At 42.4% G+C, this 20,456-nt stretch overlaps 1 protein-coding gene across 3 annotated transcripts; it reads right to left on the reverse strand.

The window, feature by feature from the left end:
* Positions 1–1,899: 1,899 nt before the first annotated feature.
* Positions 1,900–19,993, reverse strand: lamb4 (laminin, beta 4). 3 transcript variants are annotated; one of them, XM_042110116.1, is made up of 36 exons: positions 19,863–19,989; positions 19,482–19,665; positions 18,241–18,284; positions 17,225–17,385; positions 15,970–16,108; positions 15,774–15,847; positions 15,458–15,646; positions 15,307–15,370; positions 14,983–15,197; positions 14,356–14,476; positions 13,824–14,012; positions 13,198–13,353; positions 12,923–13,035; positions 12,682–12,761; positions 12,326–12,479; positions 11,784–11,930; positions 10,489–10,665; positions 10,297–10,412; positions 10,089–10,209; positions 9,728–9,896; positions 9,022–9,165; positions 8,635–8,866; positions 8,369–8,526; positions 8,031–8,255; positions 7,584–7,801; positions 7,310–7,406; positions 6,778–7,147; positions 5,203–5,363; positions 4,855–5,054; positions 4,536–4,739; positions 4,107–4,251; positions 3,803–4,010; positions 3,538–3,673; positions 3,225–3,392; positions 2,907–3,060; positions 1,900–2,726 (listed from the first exon to the last, which is right to left on the reverse strand). In XM_042110116.1, the coding sequence occupies exons 3-36, from the start codon at positions 18,275–18,277 to the stop codon at positions 2,587–2,589; spliced, it is 5,382 nt and encodes a 1,793-aa protein (XP_041966050.1). In that variant the 5' UTR covers positions 18,278–18,284; positions 19,482–19,665; positions 19,863–19,989; the 3' UTR covers positions 1,900–2,586. The 3 variants fall into 3 exon arrangements, with proteins under 3 accessions (XP_041966050.1, XP_041966051.1, XP_041966052.1); XM_042110117.1 differs by lacking the exons at positions 19,482–19,665; positions 19,863–19,989 and adding an exon at positions 18,872–19,074; XM_042110118.1 differs by lacking the exons at positions 1,900–2,726; positions 2,907–3,060; positions 3,225–3,392; positions 3,538–3,673 and having other exon boundaries at positions 3,816–4,024; positions 19,863–19,993.
* Positions 19,994–20,456: the final 463 nt, after the last annotated feature.

Raw genomic sequence — 20,456 nt, forward strand, 5'->3', positions numbered from 1 at the left:
AAAGTTGCGGTATTTTGATGAGATTGCTCTGCAGGTAGGCTAAGCTACCAACCCCCTACTTCACCAATAACAAAAGACATTCCAGAGGGCAGGAAAGAACTCGCTATGCCTTGAGGTCTAATTGATTACCGTGGTTTGAATTGATTCAGTGTCATCAAGTCATCACAATAATTTCAAGCAGTTCTAGAAATACATGTCCAAATTGGTCACAAATATAGGCTGTCATAAATACCATAATACCACAATTCGGTAGTGTGTGCATACTCTCAGCGTAATGCAGCACCAAGATCATCAATTAACAGTTCCCTCATTGAAAGGGCATCTAATTGTGGTCTTACCTGTAAACTTACTACTTCCATGGTGGGGATAGCTTCTTCATGAAGTAGCTATACTTGTGGATTATGTACATAGGTGAGACAGGCAATCCCTCATGTAACAAATTAAATATTGAAATATTGAAATTCATCAATGAACAAAATAATAAACTGAGATAAAGAACAAAACTTAACTCTTGGGATGACTTCAGGTCATCAGTTGCACAACAATATGGCAGAATGATTAAACATTACCTCACTAAACATCAAACTATTAATCTCACCCCCAATACCGTTGGTCAACATTCAATTCTCATCCTGGTCACTCAACTGTAAACTCAACCATGCATGTGTGTGCACGCTTACACTTGTGTATGTGTGTGGTGTGTGTGTGTATGTGTGTGCATATTTTGTGCATGTAATCAGGCTCAGGTCAGGCACAGCGCAATCTTGAGAAAGTAGATGCAGACAAAGAAAATGGAACATGTTGAACTGTGAAAGGGCTGGGCAATGTGTCTAACACCTTATTGTCATGTGCAAATAGGTATGGGGAAATCTTCTATTTAATCGTCAGATCACTGGCCATCTTAAAACAGCAGACATACATTAGGCCTGGATGGATAGGTCTTGTCCATATGTTCAAATAAACATCTTATTATTACACTTTAATAAGACTGTTGGCCAGAGCTAAAGCTGACTAAGGCTGTTGAGGCACAATTACATGATAAGGTTCAACTTTGTTAAGATTCAGCTTTCAAGGCCCAAGAATGGTCTTTCTGCTGAAAAAAACAGCCTGACCAGCTTAAGGTGGTTTGCTGGTTGATCAGGTTGTTAAGCAGCTTGGTTGACCAGCTAGACCAGCAAAACTCTTGCAAAAACATACTTTCAGTTGGTTTACCCAGCTTATGATGGTAATTCAGATGGTTTTGCTTGTCGTACCACCTTAAGCTGGTCATTTTAGCTGGTGTTGCTGGTCTACACTGCTGGTTTAACTGGCCATGCCATCTTATGTTGGTCATTCTAGCAAACCAGCATGACCATCTTACACCAACAATGTCAAGCTTGACAGGCTGGTCATCAGCATGACTATCTTCCTCAGATGGTCACGCCAGAATATCCAGCTGGTGGCCCAACCAGCCACACCAGCAAAGACCAGCAAGAGCTGGAAGAAAACCGGCAAAGACTAGCTAAAACCAGCTACCAGCATAAGCTGTTTTTTTTTTCAGCAGGGATGTTTTGACTACAAATGAAGTCTCTTGATGCGGTTCCTGTGCATTGTCTGCAGTTTGGAGAGCCCCCACAGAGCCTCACTAGTGTTATATAGAATTGTACCCCCACCCACATGCGATCCTCCTGCCCATAGGTACTGTACGTGTGTTCTCCCATGTGTGTTGCTTAAATGGATGACAAGATGCCAAAGGGGAACCTACACATTGGTTCATTACTATACTACCAAACAGCTGAACATATACCTGTTCTTTGCTTTAAGAGAATCTTCAAAGAATGTTAAATATTTATTTTTAATGTGATTAAATGTTGATTACATTTATGTGAAACAAGCTGTCAAATGACCATCTAAAATTTAATTTAAAATATTTTGTTAGAATAGGCACAAATATTTACATTTAAAAATGTAACGACCACAAGGGAACAGTAATAGTGTGTAGATGGATCAACTTCTATATGGTAGTATTAAGATCCATTACTGATAAATAAAAGATCCAGCTGTTCAGGGAAACAAGAGCATGTCAGTGACATACCTCTAAACTTTGCCTGCATACAGTATGCCCTCCTGTGGCAATTAAGGGAACTACCTACATTGAAGGCTCGACATATAAAGGCATTACATTCTAACACACATTTAACATTATACAACCACAGATGAATGTTTTAGATAGCAAAATATTTTTTTTAATAAAACAAGTAAAAGGAAAATATTCCAGGAAGGAACTCAATTCCTTATATCCTTTAGCTAAACAAATCTCAAAGAAGCCTCATTACAAAAATAACACAATATCAGTCAATGAGATTATCAATGAGATATGCATCCTTTGACAATATATTCAGTAGCTTAATTTCATATGAACGCTTCAGCAACACCACTGTGCCATTAATAAAGGTCTTACCAGAGTCCAGAATGAGCAGTGGACACAGTGGACACCTAATGGACAGGGCGATGAACAAACACTGACACAAGTAAGTCCATTATGAGCGCAGAAGAGTCTGTGGAAAAGCTTATGAGATGTGTGCATGAAAAGATGTGATATTTTCTTTAGGAGCGGCACTGTATGTAGTTGTCAGCTTTTTCGGCAATCACTTTTCTGAGGGCTGTTGCCTCCTCCAACAGCTTAGCAACATCATTCTCTTTATCTTCTTTATCTTTGATGACTGCTTGGAGTCTTTTTTCCAAGTCTAAACAAACAGATACATCCAAATGAGCTACAAACGACAACCAGTTACAAGCAGCCACAACCAAATGAGCAAGTATGCATAAAAATGGCCTTCACATATTTCTGGTGTGGGAATACGGGATAAATTAATATCTTTACATAAAAGAAATCAAATTATTTGACATTTTCATCACACACAAACCTTCAATTTTCTTCATCTTGTCAGCCACATCTTTGGCCATACTTTCCACTTCAGCTGTGATATTTTTCAGACGATCTTTTACCTCGTCATTAGCAGTCTGATTTGATTTTTTGTCCTTTAGCTCCTCAAACAGTTCAATGACCTCTTTGATATCCTGCAAAAACACAAAACGATTTAAAATATGTTATACTGTATATATATGCCTTAATGCACCAAAAGCAATCTGCAGTACATAGGATGTGATTCTTGAAGAAATTCATCTATGTAATTGACTGGCTCCTCAGATCATCTGAGGAAGAGGGAGTGATTTGTCCGTACCGTGCTGACACCTGTGGCATTTTTTAGGGCAGCGTCCGCTGCAGCTTTGGCCTCCTCTGCCTGCGCTCGGTTCATCTCAGTTTTATTCTTCAACGCTTCAACATCTTGCAGCAACTTTGTCACATTTGGATTCAACCGTGCCTCTATGGTGTCCAGTTTACCTTTAGTCTGAAAAGACACAAACATATGGCACTGTTTGAATTTCACAAAGAGGGACATGTTAAAACCATGTCAAATACTAAAATGAGGCTGCAGAAATGATCTGAGGGGGCAGAATCTTGCAGCTGTAACTAGAGGGACCTTTCTGAATCACCTCTTTCACTTTGTCAGCACCCTGGACTGTGGAATTTGTGGCATCCCTTAGGTTATCCGTGACCTTATCCTGTAAGAGTTTAGCCTCTTGTAACGTCTTCCGAATGTCACTCACATCGATTGCCTTTGCTCGGTTTCTTGAATAAAAAGTAAATAAAAATACAAAATGAATAAAAACATGAGACTTCTTGCACAAATTGTTATGAATAATCTAAATAGTTATGTAATAGTCTGAATGATAATGCTGATGGCAATATTTGGATTACTTGACATTGTTGGCTTGTTCAAGTAGTTTCTCTGCTGTCTTGGCTTTCTCCTCCAGGAGCTCTAGGTCCTCTTGAGAGTTTGTAAAGTTGGACAGCAGGTCACGGATGTTTTTGATCATGCTTTGGATCTCATCCGGAGTCTTGGGGAGCTTAATAGCTAAGACTGCTTTGGCAATTTCCTCAATGTCCTCTGGGCTTGCCGTCTCATCTGTTGACAGAACACTGTTCGAGATGAAGATACTACACTGGCTGTGGAGTGTGTCTTAGAAGATGTTGAGCTGCATGACCAGATGAACAGCCTTACCTGTGAGGTAGTCCTTCACTTTCTTGATGAGATCCTTGGTACCATTCTTCTCCTTCTCAAATTTGTTCTTGCTGTCATTGATCTTCTTTTTCATCTTGACTGTTTCTCCTTTAATTTCTTCATTCATGTCTCTGGCCTCATTAATCTGAGGGAGAGGAACAGCACTTCAGAGAACTCAATAGACAGAAACATGTCAAAAGAAGCTGAATAAGCCATTACATGGTACTATGCTATTTAGGGATAAACAGCTTACAATTTAATTTATACACTAATCATAAGCTTTACATACAACTAAATGGTAGAAATGTATCGTATTTAGGTATTAAATGGTGTAAAATCAAATAAAACTATCAAGCAGAGACATTGTCTGTATTGTACTAAACAATGTGGTCTGACTTAAAAGGTAATGTATGTAAGAAGCGTGATTGCCTTGATTTCTGATTCTCTGAGTTTGTGGTTCAGATCAATGAGGTCGATCTCGGTGTTCTCTGCTGTCTCGAAGGCGCTGTGGCTCAGAGGAAGGCTGCCCTTGCAGCCAGGGCCTCCACACTTGCTCTTGTTAGCGTCATTCTTACACAGAGCACCGCCGCACTTGGCCTCAGAGCACTCGGCGTCACCTGGGGCCCCGCACACCTGAGGAGCCACACCCGTCCCCCCACATTCAGGAAAGACTTCCAATGCATGACACATACTCACAACAATGATGCATTATGATGCCATGATATGAGAAGGAAATCACACTGCTCACCTCTTCATTGAACTTGACCACATTCAAAGCTTTGACTTTCTTTTCTAGTGTGTCCCAGCCTCCGGTGTGACACTTGGCCAGCTCTAGCTTGGTCTTCTGCCTGATGTCCCTGGACGACTCCACCTTGTCCTCTGCATCCTTGACCCGCTCCTCGTCTTTGATGAAGTCTTTATAGTGCTGTCTGATCTCCTCCAGTGTGTCTAGATAAAGAGAATGAATTCACATAGATTGTGGGCATCTCCATCACAGAGATTCCAACACCATCAGGCAATCTAACTGGATAATGCTGCTGACAAAATATTTTGACTATAAACAGGAGACCTTTTTGACTATAAACAGGAGTCTTACCATTCAGAGCCTTAGGATCTGTTATTGGGACTTCCTTTGTTTTATCGATTAACTTATCTATAAGTTTCTTGAACTCCAGCTTGATGTTATCTATTTCTGTGTTCAGAAGTGATGTTGGGTCAACGACAATGGCACTGGGATCTATGCTGTCTTTCAGCTCCCTAAGTAAAAAAAAGACAAAAAGGGAGAGCAAATATGACATTCAGCCACATCTCTATGTGTATGTATCATTGATCATTTCAGTGTACAAATATCTTGTATAAAAGATCTTGGAGGATCAATATATTCCATGACAGATCTTGATAATACAACTAGAACAATAATCTCTCAACACAAACTGCAGTCCTCTGATGAGCATTTGCTATATCAGCCTTCCATCAACACTAGGAAGTCACAGTCAAGACTCTTCTCTTCTGTGATTCCTTAGTGGTGGAATGATTTATCTAATGCTCTTATTTTTAGGGATCATTCATCCAAAGACTCATCTATTTACCCTGTATCTAACAAATTAAGTCACAGTTTGTATGTTAGTAACAGACTAGTATATGTTAGTAATATACTTATTATTATTAGTCTATTATTAATATTGGTGTATTTTTAATTCAGGCTATATGTCTACTTTAAACTGTTCACTTTGCACACTTGAAAAGTGCTATATAAATAAATTGTATCATCATTATTATCATTGTCTATATTATTTATGCTGGTCTCTAGACCTTACTGTTGCACTGTTGGACTAATGTTGGACTACTTTTTGCACCTTCACCATGACACCCACTCTCTTGAGCACCTTGCCAGGCACACATAACTAAGGACTATGGTTGGACTACTGTTTGCACCTTCACCATGACACTCACTCCCTTTAGCACCTCACCAGTCCTGGCCCTGTCACTACAAGCGTCTTATGCTTGATCACCCTCAAGCACATCGGACTTTCTTAATTTAACTTATATAGTGTATTTAGTATTTAGTTTTGTTAGTTTCTTATCTTATCTTCTACTGTCTTTATTGTACAGTGGAGTTTAGTTATATGTTTATACTATACTAATGTTTACCATTTCTGTTGTAACTGCATGTTGTGTGTTATGTCTTTATGCTACTGAGACCCTTGAATTTCCCCTTGAGGATCAATAAAGTATCTATCTATCTATCTATCTATCTATCTATTATTATCATTATTTAATGTTTATGTAATGTTTATTGATCTGTAAGTTTCTTTTGACCAAAGCGTCACATAACATGAACTATATAAACATAAACAAATTTCAGCATCAGTGTCATCATCAACATATCAGACCCTGGCTGAGTTCAGCTGTTCTAGCATCCTAGTAACTAAAAACACTAGACACTATCTGCCCAGAAAAAAATCCTACATCTAATCCACCCTCAATCACATGGAACCTAAACCTGGTAACTGAAAAAAGAGAGCCCAAGATGTCTTGGCAGACTCTCTTGAGCCATCTCTTTGGTAGGCTATGAAGTGAAACAAGTACACTTATTTATCAGGAATGAAAAAGCTATGAAGTCAGATAGATGGCCAGGTAAATCAGCACTGTAAGCAAGGCATGCCCTTACATGATACGGGAGAGGAGATCCTCGGCTGCATCGAGTTCTGACTGGGTATTTCCTGTCATGTTCAGAGCCGACTCCAGCTGGGACTGCAGGTCCAGTATGTGTTGCCAGCGCTGACTGTAACTGGACTCCTTTTGGTCACCAGGCTTAGGGACGAGGGTTTGCATCTTCTCTGCAGCTTTCTTGACATCTGTGATGTTTGCAGCCCAAAGCAAAGAGCAGGGATGGCAAGGTGGGCACTCAGGGAAGGTGGCCTCATGGCCTGGGGCACACTCATCACACAGGATGCCCGTCACGCCAGGGCGGCACCGGCACTCACCCGTGTCCACGTCACAGGCCGGCCGCAGGGTGCCCTCCATGTTACAGTCACAGTCTGTGGGACAGAGGGACATAAACACAAGGCCATTCATGCAGGTGGCACAAAGGCAAGTAATGTAATACTGTTCTCATAAGCACAAGCCATGCACCATCATTACAAACAATGAAACATTCAAACAACAACAACAAAAATAAATCTTATATTTGCACCACGTACAAAGGCACTGAACGTCGGGGTTTCCAAAGTAGTTTTCGGCACACTCGTAACAATATTGACCCCCATACTCAGGCAGACAGGGGCACTGGCCTGTGACCTGCACATGCAAGAGAGGAAAGATGGAGGAATGCATCAGAGTGCAAAAATGTTGCCAAACATAGTAGTGGAACCTATCATAAAATACTGTTATAAGAGGTTCAACTGTCCAATTGCCAGTCACAACTAGTAAAATAACAAACTGGAACTAATCTGAGATCAGTCAGCATGACCTTACCTTGTCACAGACATTGTTGAGTGAGTGATCAGGGTCACATCTGCAAGGCTGGCATCCTGCATCACCATCCAGGTTCCAGTAGCCATCCTCACACTCATTACAGAGAGGGCCGGTCACACCTGTGCGGCAGGGGCACTGCCCAGTCTCCTCATCACAGAAACACGGGCTGTCCAGTGGGCACATGACCACCTCTGTGCCACGCCGATCACACGAGCATTCTATGGAGGAATACACAAACACAGGGACACATTTCAACTCAACAACAGTGCCACGATTTGAGGGAAGGTATGAACCTAAACAAGATTTCACAGTACTGGCTCTAAACTCCAACTGCACCATTACAGCATAATATGAGAAAGGGGATGACAGAGATTGATTTATTCATTCATATTTCACCACAAAATCATTAGAAGTATTGCCTATTTAAGTATCACCGTCAGCTCATACCTTTGCAGTCTTGGACCAGAGCATCGCCATAGTATCCTGGCTTGCAGCTCTCACAGGAGGGCCCACGGGTGTTGTGTAGGCAGCGCAGGCAGACACCGGTCACCCCGTCACAGGCCCTGGCGTCCTGAGGGTCCGTGTTGTCGTTGCAGCGGCACTCCTCACACTGGGCCTCAGGCAGCGCCAGGTCTCCGTAAAAGCCAGGTGCACAGCTGTCACATCGGGCTCCTGGTGCAGGCAGCAAGAAGTCATTATTGGTCATTTATTTCCACTCTTTAAATACGTCCTGACAGTTAAACCTGGGAGGGTTAAATGGTGAGACGGAAAGGAAGCCGAGAGACCTGCGTGGCCCCTGAGGCAGTCACAGGTGAGGCTGTCGGTGTCGTCGTCCTTGGTGCAGGACAGGGCGAAGAAACGGTCACTCCCCTGCACATCTGGGCATCTGCACGGCTCACAGGGCTCTCTGAAGACTGGGTCTCCGTAGTAACCAGGAAGGCACCTTAGATGGACACACAAAGTGTGCATTGCTCATGCATTGATTTAAACCTATTATAGAAGTGATGAGATACACTGTTACTGTAACCTATTATTGAAATTCATAACACACTTGTCACAATTGTGTCCAGTGGAGAAGTCCCGGCAGTCCAAACATGCTCCAGTGATGGGGTCACAAAGGTCAGCCAGTCCATTGCACCGACAGGGCGAGCACTGAGGAAAGCCATAATGGCCAGGCAGACACTGGTCACAATGCCTGCCAGTCACCTCCGCACGGCATGGACACTGGCCAGTGGTCACATCACAGAGCTCAGCTGTTGAGCCCATGGACTCACAGTCACAGGCTGAGAAAACAGCAATCAATCAATAGACTTATACATTGTGATTTAGCATTAAGAAGATCATGTTTTTTGCGGAAATGGTTATTTGAGTTTAAAGCATTGTTTGCAATATTAGTATGCAGCACTTTAGCACAGCGTATGGATCCTGAGTAACTTACGTGTGCATCCATTTGGTCCAAAGCCAAAGGTCAGTCGGGCACAAGAGTCGCAGCAGCGGCCAATCACGTTTGGCTTACACTCACACTGACCCCCAAATTTTGCACAGGTTTCTCTGTAGGCCCCCTCTTCATTACAGCTGCAGTCTGTGAACACAGACATAAGGACTATTAATCCTGGCCCACTTACTCCCCCACTCACTCGCTCTCATGCACACGCACGCACACACATGCACACGCACACGCACACGCACACACACACGCACACACGCACACGCACACGCACACGCACACGCACACGCACACGCACACGCACACGCACACGCACACGGACACCCACACATACAAACAGAGAAAAATATTCTTGGTAGCAGGTGGCTGAGCTTATTCCACAGGAGTGTCACAGTGAATCAGTGTGAAATGGTCAGTCGAGCTATGCTTAATACTCTAGGAACATCTTTGACGTGGCATTAAATCAAATGTTTCTAGAACCATGCAAACCTTACCATGTGCTGCCAACCTCCCATTTTCTGATGACCTTTACACTAGTACAGCAAATCAAGTTTACCACACAGAATTGCCCTATGCTACAGGACACAAAGACAAGGCTTATCTTTAAAAGCAAACAACTGCCCCGAAGTGACACAAGACACACTTTGTTCTCCAGTGTGGGAGTGATAAAGCGTCCTGAGGGGAGAGTGACACTCACGATGGGCACCGTTGTGGATGAGGGCAGATATGCTGCTAATGAGACCCTGGCACTGGTCAGGGGGCGTGGCAGCGTTCAGCTCCACACAGCGGTACTGCTGAAGCTCAGTAGCCTCGGAGCAGCTCCCGTCCTGAGTCCGGGGGGAGTCCACCTGAGGGACAAGGCCCAGCTACAGGCCAGAGAAAAAGACCAGATTAAAGATCTGGCAACAATGGCATGTATACCTAAAATTATTGGTCATCAGAATGCAAATATATTCCTAGAAGTTTGATGGGGAAATGTACGGTATATAAAAAGTAACGGATGGAAATAGGCTGTTAGAGGCAGAAGTACTTGAATGTCACTGTATGGGGAAACTCACCGAGTCCATCAGGATGTATGGGCTAGACTGGGAGTCTGGACTGGACTGCTTTCTTAGAGTGACATCCACAGAGTATGGCACACCAGCTTCCAAACACACTGTGGTATCCAAAAGAGCCACCCTGAATAGATGAGACAATGACAGTATTAGCAAGAGTGGACAACCCTAGCCACAGCCCAGCCCTGATCTCCATCTGGCCCTTGCCCACCTTTTGGAACCAGACAGTGTTAGCTCCATGTCTGCCGCTGGGTCATTCTGACACCTTCCGTAGTCCAAAGGTGCTGAAGGCACAATTCTGATACTGGCCACCCAGTCGTCTGAGGACTACAAATGACACAGTATGAGTAAGAGTGACACAAACCTAGACTTAGCATCAGGCCACATGGGGACGAGCGGATACCTCTGGCTCATAGTGGAGCAGAAGGTGGTACTGCAGGGAGGCTGGGATGTTGTTAATGTTGAACCGGAGGACTGCACCCTGTGGAGCTCTCCTGAACCCAGGTCCAGTCCATGTGATGGGGAAACCAGGCCGGCGCTCTCTGACCTGCACAGCTGGATCAGGCTCTATATACTGAGGCTTAAACATAGAATGCAAACATAGAAGGATATAGGAATGAGACTGAATATTTCAATAGTGTCAAACAATGGTACAGATTATCTTTAGCTTGTGGTGCTATTAGACCACTATCACCGTGACACTCACACACACAGAGCACCTTACCTTACCGTACTATGCACAGAGAATCACAGGCTCAGTCCCTGCCTCAGTCATTGCAAGCGCCTCTTGATTGATTAATCACCACTATGTGGATACTGTTTTTAGAATTGATTTAGATTAAGTGTTAGTATAATTTGTATTTTAGTATATTTAGTATATTCTTATCTTCTACTGTCCTTATTGCTTAGTTGTGTTTTTATATTATATACTTTTAATTATTTTTTCTGCTGTTAGTGAATGAGTGTGTGTTGTCTGTATGCTACTGAGACCTTGAATTTCCCCTGGGGATCAATAAAGTATCTATCTATCTATCTATCTAGACCTATCCAATTGAAAGCAACATAACCAACCAACCAACATCACATTTGAACTCATCCAGAAGCGTCATGTTCTACCCTAGAAATCTAGATGCACCCTAGCGGCAGCAAATGTAATTTGCAGCCAGGGTCATCCAACAACTCTCTGTTGGCTTGCAAGTTGGAAAAACGAATCAGGCCAATCACATCGTGTATAGAGTAGGTGGGCGGGCTTGACATAAATGACAACAGTGTTGTGATGGTTCCACGTGTATTCCCTGCTACTTGAAAACAAAGGAGATGGCTGCTGCTGCTGGCAAACTGCGGCCTTTCGAATCAGCTTTGGTCGTGACTCTTAAAGACTTGGAGTTAAGCTTTTTTATTTGAGAAAAGAACAAAGAACAGCACTGAAGTCATAGCTGTAGCGTATTGTGTGCAGAGGGAATTTGAAAGACAACCGTTTATCCCACCCCTTGGATTGAGCACTGCCAATGGTGAGTCCCCAGACCCTACATCTTGATGTGGGTCTGGCTCGTCAGGCTAGTCATGTTCACTATATTATAAACATATTGGTACATATGCATACATGATTATGTATTGATTCCTGTTAGTTGGTAAACACATGCTAAATCAGTTCTATTAGTTGGCAAACACATGCTAAATCATTGCCCACATCATCACCTGGTCCTGTCTTCGTTGTCGACTGCTCCGCCTCTCTCGTCTGATGAGCACATACTGTCCATCACTGAGTTTGAAGTCATAACCTTGTTCACGGTAGTAATGCTCACAGATGGGCAGTGGTACACCGGTGGGGTTGGGTGGATTCACCTTCAAAGACAGTCCTCTAGTTAGTTATGTACTTATGGGACTAACAAGGCTTCAAACTAAAATATGTTTTAGAGAAACACTGCAACAATTTGCCATTTTTGAGGTGATTTAGTTGAATATGTACTTGATGGCTTATAGTCATGTGAAGGACAGATCAACAAACCTTGCAAACTATTCACTATGTACTTTTATGATCCAGGTCTGAAACAAGACTTGAACAGGATAATGTCATCAAATATATTTACTAAATACACCAGCAAGTCTGCTAGCTTTTATCAGTGCTAAATGTCCGTTGAACAGGACTGTTTTATTTGGTTAGTTCGCTCACTAGTCTCATGAAAGCTCCTTCCTGTGACTGTAAAAACTGGCTTATAGCAGAGACAATGGGCTCTCACCAGTGATGAACCACCGCTTCCCAGCGGTGTGGCGTCCTCAGCCTCATAGATGTAGTAGTCCAGCGGGGCCAGAAAGTGACCAGGAGCCGGACTACTGCAGCTGAGCCCCACCATGTTGGGCCGGCAAGGACACTGACCATCAATACTGGAGCACCTACATATCCCCACAAGCCAACATACACAACTTACTTCTATACAATGGATGCCACAAATTACATATTAATACATATCAGTGGAACAGCTTCTGGACAGTGTACTCTTCACATCACACAAACGTTCACAGGATATACAGTATTTTGGGCTTATGTAAGGAGGTTGGGTGATAATAACAATTCTACAGGTTGATGCACACTCACAAACTGCTGGTGGATCCACCTGTGTCACAGTCACAAGGCAGACAGCTGTATACAGTGTTTCCTAGACCCCAATAGCCTGGCTACAGATAGAAAAACATTGGGTAAGTATTCAGTAACCCAGGTTTTCACCACAATGTTTACCCTGAATTGTATTGTAATACTGAAATGGAAAACCTCTGACCACAATATAAATGACTATGACACATTATGTACAATGTTCATGAGGCGTAAAGAGGCGTACCACACACTGGTCACAGTACGGTCCTGTGGCAAAAGGCTGACAGAAACACTGGCCTGTGGTCTGGTCACATGCATGGGGTGTTGTGATGCTACCAAGTAAGTTACACTGACAAACTGAGAAAACAAAACAAAAAACAATTGGCAAATTAATAGGAGAAGTGGCATGTGCTCAAACATCACAACAGCAGCTAGAAGCAATAAAGTGTTACGGCAGGCAATACTAGCATGCGGTCAAAGAGACTATGTGAAATGGGTTAATGGGGTAAGCATTCTCACACTGGCAGCCTGAGGGGTCATCCTGGCGTAAGCCGAAGAAGGCAAATTTACAGCGGTCACACCTGTCCCCCTCCACATTCTCCTTACACACGCACCGTCCCGTTAAGGCATCACAGAGGCCATTGTCCAGCGAGCCAGCAGGGTCACAATCACATGCTGGATCAAGTCAAAAATACAACAGTTCAAATCCAATACAACAGGATGGCGCAGATCACATAATAGAGCTTTCCACATCTCAGTTTTCTACCATCTTTCTGTCAAAGATTTGGCTAGCGATGCCAGGCTGTTCATGTGAGCAGAGCCAGGAATGTGCTCTATGTTCTACAGTGCCTCTTTTTATTGTTCTTATTCAGTTTCCTTCTTAGACGGAGTTAGTTTTAAGTGTTGCCATGACATGTTATGCTGTAATCATCACTGTCTTATAGTACTTTTTCTGTTCATCTTTCCAGGGTTTTTTATTCATCTCAGATGGTGACATTTATTTGTGAGTGTCAATTTACTGTAAACCTGAACATGGGAAATCCTGACTGATGTTTGCCCCCAGGGCCTGAAAACTCACAAAAACACAATAAGATCCTGTAGAAGAAACGACACACGGCAGGTATGAACTCGCTGAGTCAACTCACGTATGCATGCCTGAGGGTCCTCCAGGGATCTGCTGGGGTCCTGGTAGAAGTAGGGCTGGCACTGCTCACACTGGGCGCCCACGCGGTTGTTGCGGCAGTCTTCACACACACCGCCACTTACCTCCCCGCTGGCCACAAACCGCGCCATGTCAAAGTGACACCTCTCCGAGTGACCGTAACAGTTGCATTCTAGAGAATACAGAAGAGATCCCATTAGATTGAGCTCTCCCAGAGACTGACATGGCTAAGAATAAGATACTGTACTAGGATATAAGCATGTGAAATATGATTTACATGGCAGGTTACCATTTACATGCCACCAACTTATCAGTTCTCTAGTTTAATCAGAAGCATCCTGGGATCTATTACCAACAGCAACAACACAGATTTGTATAGAGTGTTACTGAATCTCTTTACAAGGACTATGTAATGAAGACAAATATTCAATAGTTGATTCGATGCAGGAATGAAAGCTATGGTGTTTGCATGTGGTGAAGTGCTATGACATGACAAAACATGAGTGATCCAGTACTTCTGCAGGTATGAGGATCTGTAGACTCAGACGGCCTCCAGGGGGCATCATTGTAAAAGTCTTCACATCTCTCACAGTTGGTACCAATTGTGTGGTGCTGACACACACATCGGCCGTGAATCTGGTGAAAAAACACTGTTTCATCACCATGTCCAGTATTTTGAGCTTTTGAAGTCAGCTCATTTAAGGTTTTTTTTTTTAGGGATCAGGGCTTCAAAAGAGAACACCAGAAGTTAAGCAAGTTTGAATTTGAAAAGTTGGTAGCTCATTTCTCCGTAAAAACATGTCCCTCCACATACACACATATCAAAAGTGTGACCATAAAAATGTGAACTATTAACGGAACATGAACACAGGTGAAGGAAAAAACAATAAAGCAACAATGCTTGACGTGTTTTGATGGGGAAATAGTTTGTCATCATTGTTATGGTCATGTAAAGCACAGATAAATCTGTCACTTCCCCTCCCCCTTTTCCATAACAGCCCCAACCTCACTGAGCGCCTCTCACTCTGAGGGTGTACAGTTCACATACTGTATAGTCGGCTGTGCTTACTAAGGTTAAACCAAATATCAAAGGTAAAAAGACAAAATAAGAAACTCTGCAGGTAACATGATCCGTCCCTCACCATGCCTCGCTCGTTGAACGCATCCCCTCGGGCATTATCCACAGGCATGCACTGGCTGGCATGGCCGTTGCAGAAGCAGCTTCCCCGCACCAACATCTCATACAGCGCATAGTAGTATTTGTCCTCGGGGTTCCTCCGCCGACGGCCCAGCAGTGTATCGCCCAAAGTGAGGAGTTGTGTGAAGTTCACCCGCAGGTTAGTTATGGTGATGAGCTCTAAAACGACAGAATGCCAAGTCAAGGACAGTGTTTTATTCAAACAGTATTTCACTGCTACTAAAAGATTTTGCTGCACACAAAAAAGACGTAAAGGACCCCCTCTTACCTTGTATTTTAGGGTCATATGGATCATTTATTTCAAACCTGGGATCCAAGGCTTTGAGCACAACCTACAGAAATGCATTGTTTTTAATTGGGTAGTTATGAAGTCATTTTGGCATTTCTAGTGCATGTCTGAACTACATCAGCTGTACTACCTCTCCATCAGTGGAGGGCTCTGGGCCAGAGTAGCGGCTATCACAGATGACCTCATCTAAACTTGTTGCTGGTCCCTCGGACACTCCAGGGAAGGAGAGTTGACAGTTCTCAGCAAAGTAGCGGAACACCTTCCAGGTCTGTCCAAAATCCTTAGACCTCTCCACCAGCATGGCAGCAGGGCGGAAGCTCTAGGAGTTCAACGCAGAGAGAGCAGGGCATTAACAGACAAGGCTTCAATGGTGTTACAAAATGCTCTGGCTTTCTGTGCTAATCCAGTGAAACTAAATAAACAACAGAAATTAAAACCATAAATACCTTAAAAGTTAGAACAAGATGGCTAAACTGGAACACAGTCTCCAGGTCCAGTTTAATGCTAACATGGTGAACAGCTAAGATGAAAGACAATCTCAAAATTACTGTTTTGAGTTTCAAAAGTGCTGTTTTATATTTTCACAGGTAATTTTCCATTTGGATAGATTTGTAAGGCAACTGTGAATTCTAGAGAAGATACCATTTTCAGACTGCCACCACTTCATCTTGCGTTGTGACCCTTCAAAGGTTGTGATCACATTCTCGATGCGATGACTATTGGGATTGTGATAGCGATTGTAAGGATTCCTTGAGTCGCAGAGGAAGCATTTCTGCTCATCCTGCAGGCACAGAAAGGTAAATATGGGTAAAAAGGGTAAAACACAGTAACTTTGGCTAACATAGCATTTTACAGTTAGGCAGTATGCTAATGACAAATGTATTTTGCATGTTGCATGCTTTAATATGAAAACACATCACATGAAAATGAAGAGAAAAGGAAATGCTCTGGAAGTGCTCATTTAAATACAGAAACATGTGCAAGCAAGACTGGCTGGAAAGAAACTAAACTTGCTGAAAGGTCTCACAAAAGAGGCTGAAGCTTTCCTCTCACATTGGGTTTTTTGCCAACAAAAATAACAGATCATTACTACCTAATGCCAAGATGGCAAACACGAGTGATGAATGAATGAATTTTTTGCTCAGAGCCACACCTACATACCTGAATCACATGTGTATGAGGTTGTGTGTGTGTGTGTGTGTGTGTGTGTGTGCGTGTGTGCGTGTGTATGTGTAGGTGTGTGGGAGGGTGGGGGTGGGGGGGGGGGGGGGGGGTTAAGAGTAAAGAAAGCAGTGGGAGTAAATTAGCATTGAGCTCAAGCAGTGAGAGGCAGGGTAATGACCTATAAGTGTGGCAGATCAGGACATGTCTGCAGAATGCATCACGCTACAGGGTTAGCCAGAAACTTGTTGAAGAACCACATCAACCCAGCACAGTGCACAATAAATACTATTTGAAATGTTACAGCTTCATTGTATTTCCTTAACTGACAGCATGAGATCCAAATAAAATAAAAATCTTCACATTTCTGTAGACATGCATAAATGCTAGCTTTAACCTCCCAAATCAATCAAGATACAGTTCTGATTTCATTGTATTGATTTAAAAAATACAATATAAAGGGCTTAGGATATGCAAAGCAAGTTCATATTTGATATTTGAATTGATTCAAAACAGAATATGAGGTACTCATACACATCATTCCCATATTGACAGCAGAAAGGGAAAAACAAACAGAAAAGGTTCAACTCCAGTGAGCTCCCGGTATTCCTCCTGTGCACGACCTTCAGGCATGCCTTAGGCATTAAACACTGTTCACCATGGAATTCCTGAGTGACATGGAGCTTTATCCAATCTGAGTGATTAGTGGAAAGTTTGCCCTGAAATCTCTCCATACCTCCAGGTATCCCAAGATGCAGTAGTTCTGAGGTCCTGCGAGTCCGCAGGTGGAGGTGGCCGAAAGCTGTGCAGAACGGCCGAGCATCAAGTCTCCCAGCTGTGGGTGACACGAGTTGTCATCACACTCATCCTCCTGAGCGAACAGAGGGGTGGCCAAACCTGAACACAAGCAGCAAAGATGAGAAACGAGGCTGCCATAGAAAGGAAATACTATAAGTATTAGTCACACTCTCCAGAATAGGAGTTCTTAATACATACAAAGTGGCAGGAAAGAGCCAATAACGTTTTACTCCATTACTCCCATATCCCAGTTTAAAAGATGACTGGGATAAGTAAAGAAATATTTCTGACCTGTTTCATGTTATAATGATGCCTTATGACAAGGCATTAGATGATTTTCAGAAGAACCACAAATTACCAAATCTCACCTACACTGTTATCAGAGACATTAAAGGATCATATAAACATCATTGCAGCCCATAATCTGTAAAGACAGAAATAATCTAACAGGATGCTAAACTAGCAAAAAATAAGATTGCTCTACCGCACACTGTTGACGTTTACTCGATTTTATTCAGAGCGAACAATGCATTTCGCCGTACCTGAGGACGCTGTATGCGAAACGAGTTGTTCGCTTTGAATAAAATCAATTCTTGCTATTTAAGTATGTTCCAATTTTGCTATTTAAGTATGTTCCTGCAATCTACCTGCACCTGTGCGTGGATCTTGGTTTCATTAGGATGCTAAACTATTTGAGACATCTGACAACCACGAGCAAACATGCAAATGAACAGTAAACTAGTGCCAGCAGATTCAAATGTTCTACTCCAGCAAGTAAGTGCATGTCCTCACAGTCAGGGCAGTGTGGATGCTAGGTAATGTCAGAGACGGTCTCGTATCAGCCAAACCCAAATACAAATCCTTCTACAGATTAGTAAACATACAGAAAATCTGTCCTTTTCCAAACGTGTTCCAAAATGTTCATATTACAGTAAAGTGCATTAAATGACTTACACGTGAGCAGGAACAGTAAAGGGCCCAGGATCAACATAGTGGAGCTACACAGTGAAATGGGGAGAGAAAGATGAAGCAAAATAAATCACATTGCTTCTACAACCAGAAAACATCATAAACAAAAGACTGGTTTCACCATAGCAATAATATTACTACTAATTCCTGTCTTCCTCATCAGTCTCTTTCTCATTCTTATTGTTGGCATCTGTAGATTGAGTAAGCTATAGTAGTTATATTGCCACCAAAACTCAACTGAACTGAATTAATTCAGCTGGGTCCCACATACATAATTACAGTACATCAGAAGATTCTGGCTGAAGTCTTTAATATGCACATATGTGATGTCTGCTGCATCAACACCTTCACAAAACATAGGTGCCTGAACATTCACTTTGTCATTAGGAACACACTTTTCATTCTTAAGCACAGATCTCTGAAAGAACAATGATATCTATCAACCCAGACAAGAACACATAAGTCATTATCACTGCACACTACACATATGCACACACACGCACTAATATATTTCACAAATACAAATATCCTTAAAACATCAGCCAGGACGACAGGATGGTCATCTGACATACAAAACAATGCAAGCGTTTAACTGACATATACATTAATGTCATACCTTCAAAAGTCCCACCGAACTTCCCCTGATTTCATGATATCCAAAGTAGAGTGTGAAAGTGTGAAAATACTTGTTCCTCACATGGGAGAGAGAAACCTGTAACCTGAACTCAGACTACATAACCTATTTGCATTGTGCCCCACAGAGCAAAACATAATAGTCAGGGGAGTTCCTGAAACAGTCAATGCAGAATGCATACCGCACAATACTCCTGAGGCCTACGGCAACCTTCATATAACATCATATTAACGTTCACATTATATCTGTTATCAGCTCAACAGTTTCATTTTTGCATCACAGAAAAAAACTCATTATGTGGAACATAACATTAGATAACGTTCATGTCACCAAAGGCATTGAAGTATCAGAAACAACCCACATGGTTGATAGCAAAGCCATAACATGCTTTTGTCAGCACTAGCGGTCTTCACAGAACCACCACTGATTTAACTCACTGATCAAACACTCAAAAAGCAACCACCACCTCTATCAGCACATCCCATCTTTAGTAGATAATTATCATACATCAACTAAATGACGTCAACATCTCAAAGACAGTAACTTGTCAGCCATTTGTAAGGGAAATCACAAAGTTGAAAATGATACTTACAGTCAGAGTGGAGTGAAAGTTGTGAGTTGTGGAGGTCCTGCCCTGTTGGAAAAGTGGATCTCTGTCCAGAGTGGCAGCTGTGCGCCACCCCTGCCCCCCTGTGCACTGTGGAGTAATGGTGCTGAGTGCCTCAGCATGTAAAGACACACCTGAGCTCCACGGAGAGCGAGGGAAAAGCACTGCCCTGGGGGTGGTTGGAAAATGAGGATTAGGTTTCACGCAGGACTGATTTATGCTTGTCATGCCACGCTGAAAGCGGTATGGATAAAGACACAGGGATATTCGCTTGCAGACAGGTACTCCTTCCCTTAGAAATGTGCCTCAGGTAACTGAGATGCTCAATATTCAAACATCACATACACACAAAGAGCAAATACATACTCAAGCATGCATCCTTCTTCACCATAACATTCCATTGGGACTGCAGTGCTGAAGTTTGTTATGTGCCATTCTGAAACTTGCTTTGTACACTGGTTAGGCAGATAACAGATAACTATGACAAATCTTTAGCTAAATGTATCAACTAATCAATAGATAGATAGATAGATAGATAGATAGATAGATAGATAGATAGATAGATAGATAGATAGATAGATAGATAGATAGGATACTTTATTGATCCCCAGGGGAAATTCAATTAGTTCATACATGAGGATATAATATACTTTGTTCATCACTATTTTGACTAGAAACTGTAATACCTCATCTTCTATCTAACAGTTATGTATATTAACAAAGTGAGAAGTCAACATCAACCCGAGAATCTGAGCTCTAGTATCCTGGGGTGAAATGGCTGTTAGGTGCCTCTCTAGTAGAACCTCTCAGACTGAATACATCATAAATCAGTGCTAATAAAATTGAAGAGTGAATTGTGACTGGTAAACTTAAATCATTTCATGTTTGAACAAGTTGAGAATTCATCTGTTTTGCATATTCTATTTTCTGTATGTTACTGCTTAAATAAGAGTGACCTTG

Source organism: Alosa sapidissima, chromosome 11 (assembly GCF_018492685.1).
Source record: "Alosa sapidissima isolate fAloSap1 chromosome 11, fAloSap1.pri, whole genome shotgun sequence".
Lineage (NCBI taxonomy): Eukaryota > Metazoa > Chordata > Actinopteri > Clupeiformes > Clupeidae > Alosa > Alosa sapidissima.

What these genes read in the sequence shown, in the direction of transcription:
- lamb4 (XM_042110116.1), bottom strand. Translation starts at nt 18,277, where the DNA reads ATGTTGATCCTGGGCCCTTTACTGTTCCTGCTCACGT. An exon ending in GACAACGAAGACAGGACCAG is followed by an intron (nt 10,666 to 11,783) that starts GTGATGATGTGG and finishes TCTATGTTTAAG; the next exon opens with CCTCAGTATATAGAGCCTGA. An exon ending in ATGCCACAGGTGTCAGCACG is followed by an intron (nt 3,061 to 3,224) that starts GTACGGACAAAT and finishes GTGTTTTTGCAG; the next exon opens with GATATCAAAGAGGTCATTGA.